This window comes from Solea senegalensis, linkage group LG21 (assembly GCF_019176455.1).
Source record: "Solea senegalensis isolate Sse05_10M linkage group LG21, IFAPA_SoseM_1, whole genome shotgun sequence".
In the NCBI taxonomy this organism is placed as follows: Eukaryota; Metazoa; Chordata; class Actinopteri; order Pleuronectiformes; family Soleidae; genus Solea; species Solea senegalensis.
The window spans coordinates 6,389,338-6,401,602 of NC_058040.1; the positions used below are offsets into that span (position 1 = coordinate 6,389,338).

Here is a 12,265-nt window from a genome sequence, read left to right on the forward strand (position 1 = left end):
ATTATTATAATATGTCATGATTTGTTTGTTTGTTTAACGGTAAAACGATCACAAATTTGTCTCGTGCGCCGCAGTGACGCACGCGGTCTTGTCGTCGTCGTGGCGGGGGGAACAGGAAGATAAGAAACGTGAGATAGAGAGAGAGAGAGAGAGAGAGAGAGACCGCAAAGGCCGAGCGACGGTAAAGCGCCGGATTAACGCTGCTGCCAGATGACATGGAGTCATACTTAATACCGTAATCCCATCAGCAGGATATTGGTATTTATGAATTGTCGGTAAAGGTACGTAAAGGACACATTGGAGACGACGCGGTTTACTCATTTCTTTCTTTCCTTCATTCATTTATTTATTTATATTTATATTCTCTACATGAACGTCTGCTGTTTTATGAGATGAAAATTTTTTTTATCTTTGTGATAATTTTATAATCAATATTGAGGTGATTTTTACCTGTAGATATGGAGTAAATGGAAAATATGACATTTAATCGGTGGGTATGTGTCTGTGTTGTGTGTGTGTGTGTACACGGATGAGACGCAGTGCCATAGTAGCAGCAGCAGCAGCAGCAGCATCACAATGTGATTGTGCAGCAGCACGTTTGTTTGTCTCTCTCCTTGTATGTATGTATGTATGTATGTATGTGTGTGTGTGTGTGTGCGTGCGTGTGTGCAGGTATGACGACGAACACTGTGACAGGCAGGCTGATCAGAAAGCATGGTGCTCAGGCTCAATGGCAAGGTAAGTCTGGACACAAACAACTGGAGGGTGTGGCCCCTGTTCACTTCTAACCCTTCATCCTCATCATCTCCATCATCTCCATCATCAGGCCTGGCACCTGCAGGTTAAAAATGACTGGGGATGAAATCAAATTAAAAGCCTCAGCAACAGACGAACTGGAGTACTAGCTGTCAATCAATGTCGATATTTATGACTAGTGACACGCTGGTGAGACTGCAGGTTGCAACATACAGAGGTCTCAGCTCAACCTTTCACTTTCCCATTCACGCACAGATGTTTTAAGGTTGTTGATGCATCAGGTTTATGTTTTTCTTTCTTCAAAAACATGGAAGACTAGAACAAGATCAAGGAAACGTGATAATTATGGAAAACTGTTTTGGTGGATTAGGTAAACTGGACACTCTAAATTAATAGGTGTGAGTGTGAGAGTGCATGGTTGTTTGTTTCAGGGTGTACCCCGCCAATAACCTGCTTCTTAGTGGCCCAGCCTGTGGTTCCACCAGATAATAACTGGAGAAATAATGAGAGAAACACTTTTCACTGTCCCTCAAAGATTCCCACAGTAGTCTGATAGGTTTGATAACAGTGTTAGTTTCTTTTGTATTCTGTGCTCAAGGCACTTTTTGAGGTGTGCAAAGGACAGGTATGACCCAAATATTTTTTATGACTAGTCCTTTTATTATTGAAATGCACTTTTTGATGTACGTTTTAAACCCGTCGTCACCTGCTGCTTACTGGCTGCAGAAAATGTCTGGCCCAGCTAAGTTTCTTGGTCTGAGAATGTGGTTTGTAAATCAAAAAAGGGTTAAATATTGTAAAATGCATGAATGATTTTACATGAAAATCAGCAGAGTGGGATGAAGAGAAACAGCTTTCTGTCTGTGAACTGCTACAGCTGCAATGAAAATGGAACCAGGATGTCAAGCTCCAAATTTTATGACCATTCTATCCGTCTGTCTTGATTTCCTCTGCTCCGTTTCAGCACAGACAGATTGTGTTGCTCCCAATACTTTTCTATAGATGCCTAAAGCTTAAACAGTGAGGCTAAAAAAGCTCCATCAGCTTCCATGCCCCCTAATTACTAATCATGAAATAAGTAGATTTACTCAATTCCTGTATATCATGTATTACCAATTCTTAAACTTGAGTAATACCTAAAAGCAATTAGAGAACAATACAAAGTGTAGTAAAAAACATCTGAGTGATACAGTTAAATACAATCTAAACGGGCAGCAGGTGCCACGGCCTGAGTGCCGTCTGTTTTGTGTTCGCTGTTGTACGTCTTCCACTGTGAAATTTGATTAAATGTGACTTTATCTTCGATGTCGATCATCTAACTCGTGGATGTGGGTTGTGCCTTGGATATGTAATGATGTATGTGTCTTTGTGGCTGTGTCCTGTTGATTGTTATGTGTCATTTCCTTTTGTTACGTCGAGTGGGCCTGTAACGACACCAAAGTCACCATTCGGTTCGCATCACAATTTTTATTTTCAAAAATGCGCTTAATAAATACAACAAACAATGTAAGCAGAATAAATCAAATAGCTAGAGCTTTTTTAACATGCAGTAAATTGTAAGTAACTGCCTGTTATTCAAGAAAAATGGGCAAAAGCACTTATGTCATAGGACATTTTCTGGCCCCTTTATGGTTAAAATAAGCAAAAAGGAAGTCCAGACGGACATTTTGAAGCTTAGTTGTTATTAACTAAATAATAATTTAAAAGTTAATAATAAATTCATAGGGCTGTATCTGGAATGGAAGGGTAAACTCTGGGAGTTGGAAGGCGTGACACAGGTGCGTGGGTAGAGTGTAGCGACTTCGGTTTCGATATGCATATCGTTACAGAACTTCAAAAAGAAAAACCTGTGAAATGATAGTGTTTGAAAATAATCTACATTTGAAAAAGTAACTGATAAATAAATGTACAGTAGTGTGTAGGTAGGTATAAAGTACCGCAAATGTGTGTGTAAATGGAGCTTCCTCCATTACATTTGACCACTGTGGGGATTTTTTTTACACTGCAGAGTGGACAACAGAGTCACAAGATGGTGATCTTTGCTGCCATCTTCATCCTGATGACACTCTTCTTCCTGTATGGCTCCAACAATGGCAGCAGTGACGTCTACACCCCCATCCACATTACTGCAAATCACCCTCTCATAACAACAGACTTGAAAAAGTGGGCTGGGAAAGAAGGTTACACGACATTTCAAGGAAACAAGGTACTTAACAGTTGGCTCACAAAAATCCCCAATACCTATAGATTTCTGTGCTGTGCACAAGGTTTTCCACATGAGGCCGCATCAAAATCCTAATTTAGTATAAACTGTGACCTTGATTTCAGAATCAGTAGGACTATTTGCAAAGTACCATGGAAACTACAATGAGAGATATAAAAAAGTTAGTGGGATGCCCACAGATGTGTGTATTTTCACATGATACAGCTGTCTTCCTGTTTGCAAAATCTCAGAGCTGCAAGACCTCCCAAACGAGGGCTGCCAGAAAATAATGAAGCCATTCTTTTCTCGCAGCCCTGGGACAGAGAACACATTTCTCTGTTCATGCGGAGTATGTACATGCCCTCAGTCCTGTGTGGATTTTGAGAGGGAAGTCTGTCAACAAATAACTGGCAGTTGTGTGTTATTTTGCTCGGCGATATAAACACTGAAAAGAAAAACACTATTATAGCATTTCATTTTTTCATAATTTTCCCCTTGTTTACTTGCTCTAGTTGTTTGTTTGCAGAATTTATGTAAGTTTGAAATACCAGCAACCGCCACTGCTCCTGAGTATAGTATTGGTTCAGTCCAAAAGTCTAAGGACATCAAAATTAAGCTACTCTACTCACTATATTTTTTTTATTACTCATTAGTCATCTCTTTAAAAAAATGTTGACACCATATTTTCAATAAAGCAATTAAAAAAACTATTTGAATTCCCCCTAATACTCCAAAAGAACTTGAGTTTGTCAAATGAAGAGACTGAACACACCCTGAGCACAACAATCATTTCTGGATGTTTGTGCGTATTCATGCTCCACCTCACGTTTAATGCTGGTTTGAAGACTTTTGATTGGTGCTGTCTTTACTCCTCAGAGTATGACCCTGCACTGTCACAGCTGCGCGCTGGTGACGAGTTCCAGCCACGTCCTGGGGAGTCAAGCGGGAGAAGAGATCGACCACGCGGAGTGTGTGATACGCATGAATGATGCCCCCACTTTGGGGTATGAGAGCGACGTGGGCACGCGGACTTCCCTCAGGGTCGTAGCTCACTCCAGTGTGTTCAGGGTGGTGCGGAGGCCAAACGAGTTCTTACACCGCACAGACAACAACCCCATGATGATATTCTGGGGACCCCCGAGCAAGATTGGAACTATGTTCAGACTGATCCAGAGAGTCAGCATGACCTACAAGAACATGTCTTTTTTCAGTATCAATCAAAACAAGATGCGCAAATTTGACAGTCTCTTTTACCGCGAGACGGGACGAGACAGGCGAGTACTGGGCATTCATCTCAATCACATTTATACACTATAAGAAAAATGTTGATTTCACATACTTATTGGTTTGTTTGTTTGTTTTTTTTGGCTCAGACAAAAATCTCACTCGTGGTTGAGCACAGGCTGGTTCACCATGGTCATAGCCATCGAGACATGTGATAACATCAAGGTGTATGGGATGGTTCCCCCCAGCTACTGTGGGTGAGTACAAGTAAAAACAGGGCTGACACTGCGTTCTGCCCCCTCCTCCTTTCTCCTTCCCTCTTCTCACCTTCTTCTCATGCTCTCCTCCTCTCTGCTCCTTCCTCCTCTCATAAAGTTTCTTTTTTTTTAATTTAGGACATTTTCCTCCCATCTGTGGAATTAAGTGTACTCGGGTTTTTCTTCTTCTACTTCTTAGGAGAGAAGAGCAAAATAAGGCCTTTTTTGAGCTGCTATATATTATCCAGTCCCTCAGTTGACTTTTCCCTATCAACTGGCCACTACTGGCCACTATTTCAAGGACAATTAGGAAAAAATGAAATAAAATGGTTTTATGTAACTCAAATATTAGATTTTTTCCCCCACAATTAGGCCTATTTTGAACAATTATTACTGCCGATAATTGAATGGATGGAGGCCCCCCCTCCCCCTTGTTTTTTTCCAGACAAAAACATGTATCCAAGAAGATGCCATACCACTACTACAAACCCAGGGGGTCGGATGAATGTTTGACATACCTGCAGAGCGAGGGCGGCCGCAGAGGAAACTACCATCGCTTCATTACAGAGAAACAGGTGTTTGCACGCTGGGCAAAGCAGTACAACATCACCTTCACTCACCCCGACTGGTGAAAAAAAAAAGACTGAAAGCCTGCACTCAGTGGCCCGGATGAGTATTATAGGCTGGATTTCATTTTCAATCTTGCCCCGACTGGGTCTTGAAATATCCAAATGGTGAAGATAAATGGCAGCTTTTGCTAAGAAAACAAATATTATTTGATCAAATGACTGAGTAGACATAAGGAAACATTTTCCTCATGCACAAACTCACCTATGAGAGCTCTCTGAAGTCCTCAGTGTATCAGTATTTATGTAAATAAGGAGACAAATCAAGCTAAGAATTGGTTTGTACGAGTTTCTATTTTGTTATGTATTGAAAAATGCACCGTTTTCCATGTTTAAAGCAGATGTATCCGAATAAGTGGCTCACCGAATATACCGTATATATAATATGTATGTGTATGTATATATATATCTCTTGTCTATTATACAGAGAACTTATTCTATAGTTTACACTGCAGTGATATTCAGGAGATTTCTAAGTCAGTCTACATAGGAGCCTTATAAGCAATTTGGCCAAGAGTTAGAACAATTCCTAAAACCAAAAAAACATCCACACATATTCTAATTGAAACAGAAAACCAAACATAACCTTAAATAAAACAACAAAATCAAAACGCTGTATTAATGTATTAAATACTGTACTTGTGCAGTGTGATCAAAGCGCCAATGCTGGTTTTATGATGCTTTAGGTTTTTAAAATATATATATATATACACAGATTTATTTATTTATTTTGTGGGACAAACTCCAAAAACGAATGCAGCTTAAGGTCCAGCCCATGTGACAGATGTCAATAATAGGCGATGACAAAAACCATGAGGATAAAAACACAGGTATATTTTACTTTAGGTCAGGTTTAGAATTGTTGCCTCACAGCAACAAAGAAGTTAAGCGCTTTAGATCCCAGTCACACCAACAACCTGAAATTGAAATCTACCCCTTATCGGCCGCATCGACAGTCGGTGGAAGTGTCTTCGGCTGAGGGACTTTGCATGTTTCATGTGTGTGCGAGGCTTGTCTTTGGCTACTCCTCTCACAGTCAAAAGACATGCACATCTGGGGATCAGGCAAAACTAAAGCAATCATAGCTGAGTGCAAAAGTGAATGGTTATCACTCTCCTGTGATAAACCCGTCACGGTGAACTCGCTCTCATCCAATTTCAGCAGGAATCGGCTCCAGCCGCCCCACGAACCTCGAGGACAAAATGGTTGAAAATGAATAAACTCATATCTGATTTTTGTCAATCTCTCCTCAGAAAGATTCAGATTCCAGAAGTGATATGCCATCACTTTTATTGTGTAGATATTTTTTGTGTTGGTGCGCTAGAACACAAAGTAAGAAGTAAGAAGACGAACACTGAAACGGTGCCTCATAATTGAAACGTCAGTGGAATTCCAGAGCATGAAAGCTTTGCGCGATTCAACTACCAGTCAAACTACAGCTTTAAAGTAGAAACGTGAAGGTAATTCTTAATCTGCGTTTCCTCTAGCAATCAATTAAGCCCTCAGATATATCCGACTGCAGTATTTCCTTTAGTTTTGAGTGTATTGGTCAACAATAAACAGAAAAGAACATGTCTCTTTATCAACATCATCTTGTGAAACGTGAAACTGTATCCGAGAACTTTGAACTAACTAACTTTAGATTGACTGCTGAAATTCAGGTGTTTGATATGGCGCAGACACCCCTCTATTTATTTAAATCAGAGCAAACTCAGGTACTTCACTCCCAATTTGACCAAAAACGTCAAACAACAACTCTCTACAATCCAATGTCAACGCTGCACATAATGATCTTCAAGAGAGCATCATTTAGTTTAACAGAAATAAAAGTGGTAGATGCTTGCAGCATGCACTGCAGCTAGAATGTGATTATATCTAGAAGACAATCGCCGCTGTCAAGTCCTGCTTTCTTGTAGAAACATTTAAAATCTCCATGTTGCCCAGAGCAAATGGAGCAGGTCTTTTGATGAATTGAAATGTCTGACCTGTTTGCTCAGCAACATGAAGTTGTCTCTGGTCTTTATTTATGATAGTTCAACCTAGAATTTGTTTGCCATTGTTGTGCTGCTTTTTTGTTGTTGTAGTTGTTTGTTTTTTAAATTAAATGTTCTGTATCATTTCAGTATATAAAAAAAGGTCAGAACAAACTTGGGTATGGTATTTGTATTTAAATATGTACAATTTGTTGGATGATTTCAAAAAACAACACAATTACTAAACAAGAAATAGAGAAATCTGACAGCTCTTGGTGGAGTTAGATTTGTATGATTAGTCAATTATGGCAATCCAACCTGTTAGATGACCAAACATATACACTTGTTATTTCATGAACCATTGGAAACGTCTGAAAAGGCAGCTGTGATCTTCTGTCTCAGCCCCGACATGGAGATTAAGATGGCCTCCTGTTAAACGAAACGAATACGCTGTCAGACATCAACGAGCAGGGATAAGTACAGATTATGTGGCATATTATAACAGTATAAAGAGTTTACATAAATGATATCCATGAAGGTTGGTTCAATATATATGCCACACTCACTTCTGTGCGAATGGTCCTGCTGCCCTGACCAGGACATGTGTTCAGGTATAAGTCAAATAAAACACTAGGGTCAGTCACTTCCAGGTTTTGGTCAGAATCCACACTGGCCTCCAGCCCTTGTAGACCCCCAAAAATGATCAGAAGATGCCTGAAAAGCAGAGAATGTATAAAAATGTGAAGTATAGCAACTCTGAGGTTGAATTTGGCATTTTTTGCTATAGATAATAAGTATTGAACAAATGTAAAAATCAAGGATTCAAGAGAGTGATTGCCATTCATTACAATGCTTTCATGGTCATGAAGACTTAAACCTCATGGTGGATTTAAACAAAGTCATAATAAAATATTCATGACATTGGAAGAGACATTTCATTATGGACCACAGTGGTAAACTGACAAAAACAGACAAATTATCCCTCGTCAACAATGAAAACACTAGTAATTATTAGTCTTATGGGCTCTGGACCTACTTGAATGGCGACAGTGTGGTTTCGTCCATGTTGCTGCCTCTCTCTGAAGTCCCAATCGTCACATCGTATCCTTCTTTATACGGACATTCTGTGAAAACTGCACCTGCAGGAACAAACCAACAGCAGTGAGGACGCAGCGGTCAACTCAGGGCTAATACTACCACTAATACTCCAAATTAATCTGTTTTTGTTTTGACATGCACATATTATAGTCTGTTTCTGAGCCCTCCCAAAAAAAGAGATGTTAGAAAACTCTCGGTCTCCATTTTTTTGACTCCGTTACCCACACTGACTTCATGACTGGTTCAGTCACAGCTTGACCAACTGTGAACAAACAGCTCTTTTAAACTTGTAGTGTCAGTTACACAACGGAAGTCCTTGTTCTTACGCGTCACCATCATTCTTTTCCCATGAGTAATAATTTCCGAATCCATGTCAACAACTACAGACGAGAGAATCAGCTTCCTGTTTACGCTGACAGATGTCTGCCCAGTGTCTACCCATTCACACTCATGAATTCCAAGAGCCTGGTGAATGTCATCACGTCTGCAGGGTCCACAGCATGTTGAGCTTAGATAAGCAGCTTTAATTTTTTAATTTGTATCTTAATATAATAATGAATAGTCAGACTAACTGATCAAAGAAAGGACACAGAGCTCAATTTTTATCTGAAAATGCTGTTTTCATGTGTGCTTGAAATATTAATGACAGCATACAGTACATTTCAGTGATAAATCAAGAGTTGGAAACCTACTGAGACAAGATGCCAGACGGACACTGTAACCCCAGTAGAGTCCTCCTTCAATCCTGGGCACATGAGGGGCCACCACCACACCTTGGTACATTTTGCTGTCTAAAGATGAGAAGAAGTCAACACTCTTAGTATTGTAGAAAAGATTCAGACATTATCAACAGGCTAGAGTCTAGACAGAAAACATTACCTTGCTTTTGCTTGTTGTTGAGCTGTACTGTGACTCGAAGTCCAGACTGCAGCTGTTTATCAATCCGAACGTCCTGTGAGAGCAAGTGGACATCGTTCCGTTTTATTTGCCAAATTAGAAAAATTACTTGCCAAACTTCTGACAATTATTTGAATCATGTTACGCAGACAGAAAACAGAAATTCACTGGGTTCATATGTGAATACTTCATGAACATGAATATAAAAGTTGTAGCATCCCAGCAAAATTTTGCTCACCTTTCTCATTCCACAGTTGACTAATGAACCTTTTCCGTGTTTGCTTGGCCTGTCGAGGACAATTCCTTCCCGGTATTCTGACTCCTCGTCTATCCTCATGTGGTGTGGACTGTCTAAAGGGTTCAGCAAACCTGGCAAAAAAAAGCAGGTACATTATCACTCAGAAATAGAAAACAGGGAATATTGTCATCATCATCATCATCAAAACACAATAGAAGCAAATCACAGATAAAAATCTATAAAAACAGAATGTGTCCTTGTGTGAAATATGACACTTCAACTGCTATGACATATTTAACCTTTGGGTCAGAAAATGTATTTTTATACATTGATATTGTCTAAGTTCTGCAGGTCTTAGTTTTTTGTTTTTTTAAAATTAAAGGTGGTGGCCCTTTATTAAAGGTTCTTCTACCACTTCTTATATCAAATTTACTTTAATAACCTCACATGGAACATTTTCATGGGCAGAAGTGCGACAATGAATAGCATACAAAGCCAATTCAATTCATACAGTTCACCAGAGTATCATCATGTTTTTAAAGTTTCTTCAATGTGGCAGTTGTAAGTATTTCTCTGGCTGTAAAAAAACAAACAAACCCAGGAAGTGCTAATTTCTAATTAGGATGTTCAAAAGAAATGTATTTTAAATTACCTGCATACTGTAAATCCTGGTGCTTTGGGAAAAACCATTTGCGCAGGTACCTGGTGGAGAACAAAAGATGTAACAGAAGTCTGATAAAATCAAGGACAATGGTGATCTAATTTTGATAGGATATGAAATTATTTTTGGTTATACATTACTAAAAAAAGGAAATCCAGTTGATTGACTAACAACAATCAAAAAGAAATGACACAGACGCATTTTACATAATATACATTCCTACTTACTGAGGACACTCGAGATACTGAAGTATTCTGGCAAGCTGAATACACGCTTGCCCTTTCTTCCCAACACCTTTAAATTCACCTTCAACACTCCTGTGGGATGAAGCCAGAAAGTCAAACTAACGCTCTGATAGTTTGATGGTGTGTTTACCGATGACTTTAACCACTGTGTGGACTCACTTGACATCTTCCCCATATTCATCAAACACAACAATCTCGTCGACGCAGAACACGACACAGGCGCGAGCGATCTGTCCAGCCAGGTATGTACGGAGTTCAGGGGATTGCGCGTTGTCCAGCACAGAACCTGGCACGGCAACACTCACTGTGTATCCCCGACCTAAGACGAGGTGTTTATTTACATGTTGTCAGTCTGACGAACAAACAGCAAAAATAACCCATGAAATGAAATGAAATAATGGTCATAGTTACCTTTTTTGTTCTGGCATCTTTCAAGTTGTTCTCTTTCTGCCGCCTCTTGCTGTTTCTGCTTATCCAACTGTTTAATCAGCTTAGATTCTTTCCTTTGCTTCTTAGTTTCATTTACTGTTATTGAGGAAGAATCGGTGAAACCAGTAAGTAAATCAGATGCATCTCGAAATGTATCGGGACCGATGATATCCAAAGAGATGGAGTAAGACAAGCAGATATGACGACGTCCCTTTGCTAAATGAGCAGGTTTCATGACTTTCGCTTCTGAAATCTAATTTTAATCAAGGCTTATATCTATTTTTTTTTATTTTGATTCATCAAATAGTTGGGAGAAACATGTATCCATAAATAAAAGAACATAGTTCGAAGATGTATGTAGATAAGTTGCTGCTTCTCTTTGTTTAGTCTGAAAGGAAATTTTTTTGGGGTTATTAAACTGTAGATCAGACAAAAGAGAGGCCACCCTGCTCTTGTATTATTCACCATGTTGGGTTTTTCACAGTTTGCCTCTTTTCATGCCTTTAATTTGAGTTTAAGTCAATAAAACTGCATAAACATCGTGGGTAGTAGGTGTTACATAAAATGGCAATAAAGACAGTAATAACTTATAACGTATATTACACACAAATTTGCTCTTGACACAATATACATTGATTTGGGAATAGTTTGTTATAAAGTGGGCCCCATATTATGAAATTAGCTTCATAAATCAACTTGCCCATTTCACACCCTGTACACTTGCCAAGTGGACACCTTTGACACGGGAAGGAAGACTAATAGTGCATTTACATTGATTAAAATTACATGAAATTATCTATAACACATATTTATTTACACAGTACAAGCGGAGGGGAAATAGGGAAATGAACCCCTAAAACCCGAACATTTATACTGAAAATCACACATTTTTATACTCTGACAGTTATGAATTTTGAAGAATAAAAGAGCGAAATCTGTGAGCTTGCAAGTATAGCATGGAGCTGAAAGCTATCAGCCTGAGTTTTAGCTGTGTTTTACTCACTTTCTGCTTTTCTTTTCTTCCAGTCCACTCTGACCTCAGTCTATCGGAGAAAAACAAAAACACACTCACTACTAGAGAAAAGAGGACAATGTTAGTTTAATGATAAACACTGGTCTTACGTTACCTGAGAGGATAAGAGTCGTTTTGATGCAGTGTCGGTAGACATTTTGCACGCACCAACATGTGACGTTTCATTTTAACTTCCGGGTCACTACTAACTATTTTTCAAAATAAAAATCTGCTTCGTTCGAGAAAATGTCTTGGGGGTCTAGTCTGGTCAGGGAAAGAAAAAGGTTCAACAATTTACAGGAAAAAATTAACTGTCTAAAAGTTTGAAATTAAAATTATATCTTGCAACTTCATGGTGTTGCAATTAAAAATATTTAGGATGCTATTGCACACCATTTCAAAATAAAAGTGTTTGTTTTGATGGAGTTCACAACAAAATAACCTATTTATTTTAATTTTATAAGTTTAGGGGGCCGTGAGTTTGACACCCCTGAGTTAATGTAATGCACAGGCATTTAAAAAAGAATATCTAATGAAACATAGGAAGTTTCATTTTTAAACTAGTTTACTTAATATATGTACATATAAATATTGTTTAATTTTTTAAATACAAAATATCATGAGTATTAAAGAGCATACAGACTAA

At 38.8% G+C, this 12,265-nt stretch overlaps 2 protein-coding genes across 4 annotated transcripts; one reads left to right on the forward strand and one right to left on the reverse strand.

Annotated features, from left to right (window-relative positions):
- Positions 1 to 14: 14 nt before the first annotated feature.
- Positions 15 to 6,638, forward strand: st6galnac6 (ST6 (alpha-N-acetyl-neuraminyl-2,3-beta-galactosyl-1,3)-N-acetylgalactosaminide alpha-2,6-sialyltransferase 6). Of its 2 annotated transcripts, XM_044013007.1 has the most exons (6): positions 15 to 281; positions 673 to 738; positions 2,765 to 2,962; positions 3,836 to 4,233; positions 4,333 to 4,440; positions 4,886 to 6,638. In XM_044013007.1, exons 2-6 carry the CDS (start codon positions 715 to 717, stop codon positions 5,070 to 5,072), a joined length of 915 nt encoding a protein of 304 aa, XP_043868942.1. In that variant the 5' UTR covers positions 15 to 281; positions 673 to 714; the 3' UTR covers positions 5,073 to 6,638. The 2 variants fall into 2 exon arrangements, with proteins under 2 accessions (XP_043868942.1, XP_043868943.1); XM_044013008.1 differs by lacking the exon at positions 15 to 281 and having other exon boundaries at positions 526 to 738.
- Positions 6,639 to 7,228: 590 nt separating this feature from the next.
- spout1 (SPOUT domain containing methyltransferase 1) lies at positions 7,229 to 11,819 on the reverse strand. 2 transcript variants are annotated; one of them, XM_044053647.1, is made up of 12 exons: positions 11,735 to 11,819; positions 11,611 to 11,650; positions 10,590 to 10,703; positions 10,338 to 10,497; positions 10,161 to 10,250; positions 9,925 to 9,974; positions 9,273 to 9,403; positions 9,017 to 9,089; positions 8,830 to 8,928; positions 8,076 to 8,178; positions 7,606 to 7,753; positions 7,229 to 7,468 (listed from the first exon to the last, which is right to left on the reverse strand). In XM_044053647.1, the coding sequence occupies exons 1-12, from the start codon at positions 11,774 to 11,776 to the stop codon at positions 7,391 to 7,393; spliced, it is 1,128 nt and encodes a 375-aa protein (XP_043909582.1). In that variant the 5' UTR covers positions 11,777 to 11,819; the 3' UTR covers positions 7,229 to 7,390. The 2 variants fall into 2 exon arrangements, with proteins under 2 accessions (XP_043909582.1, XP_043909581.1); XM_044053646.1 differs by lacking the exons at positions 11,611 to 11,650; positions 11,735 to 11,819 and having other exon boundaries at positions 10,590 to 11,604.
- Between the last annotated feature and the right edge of the window lie 446 nt (positions 11,820 to 12,265).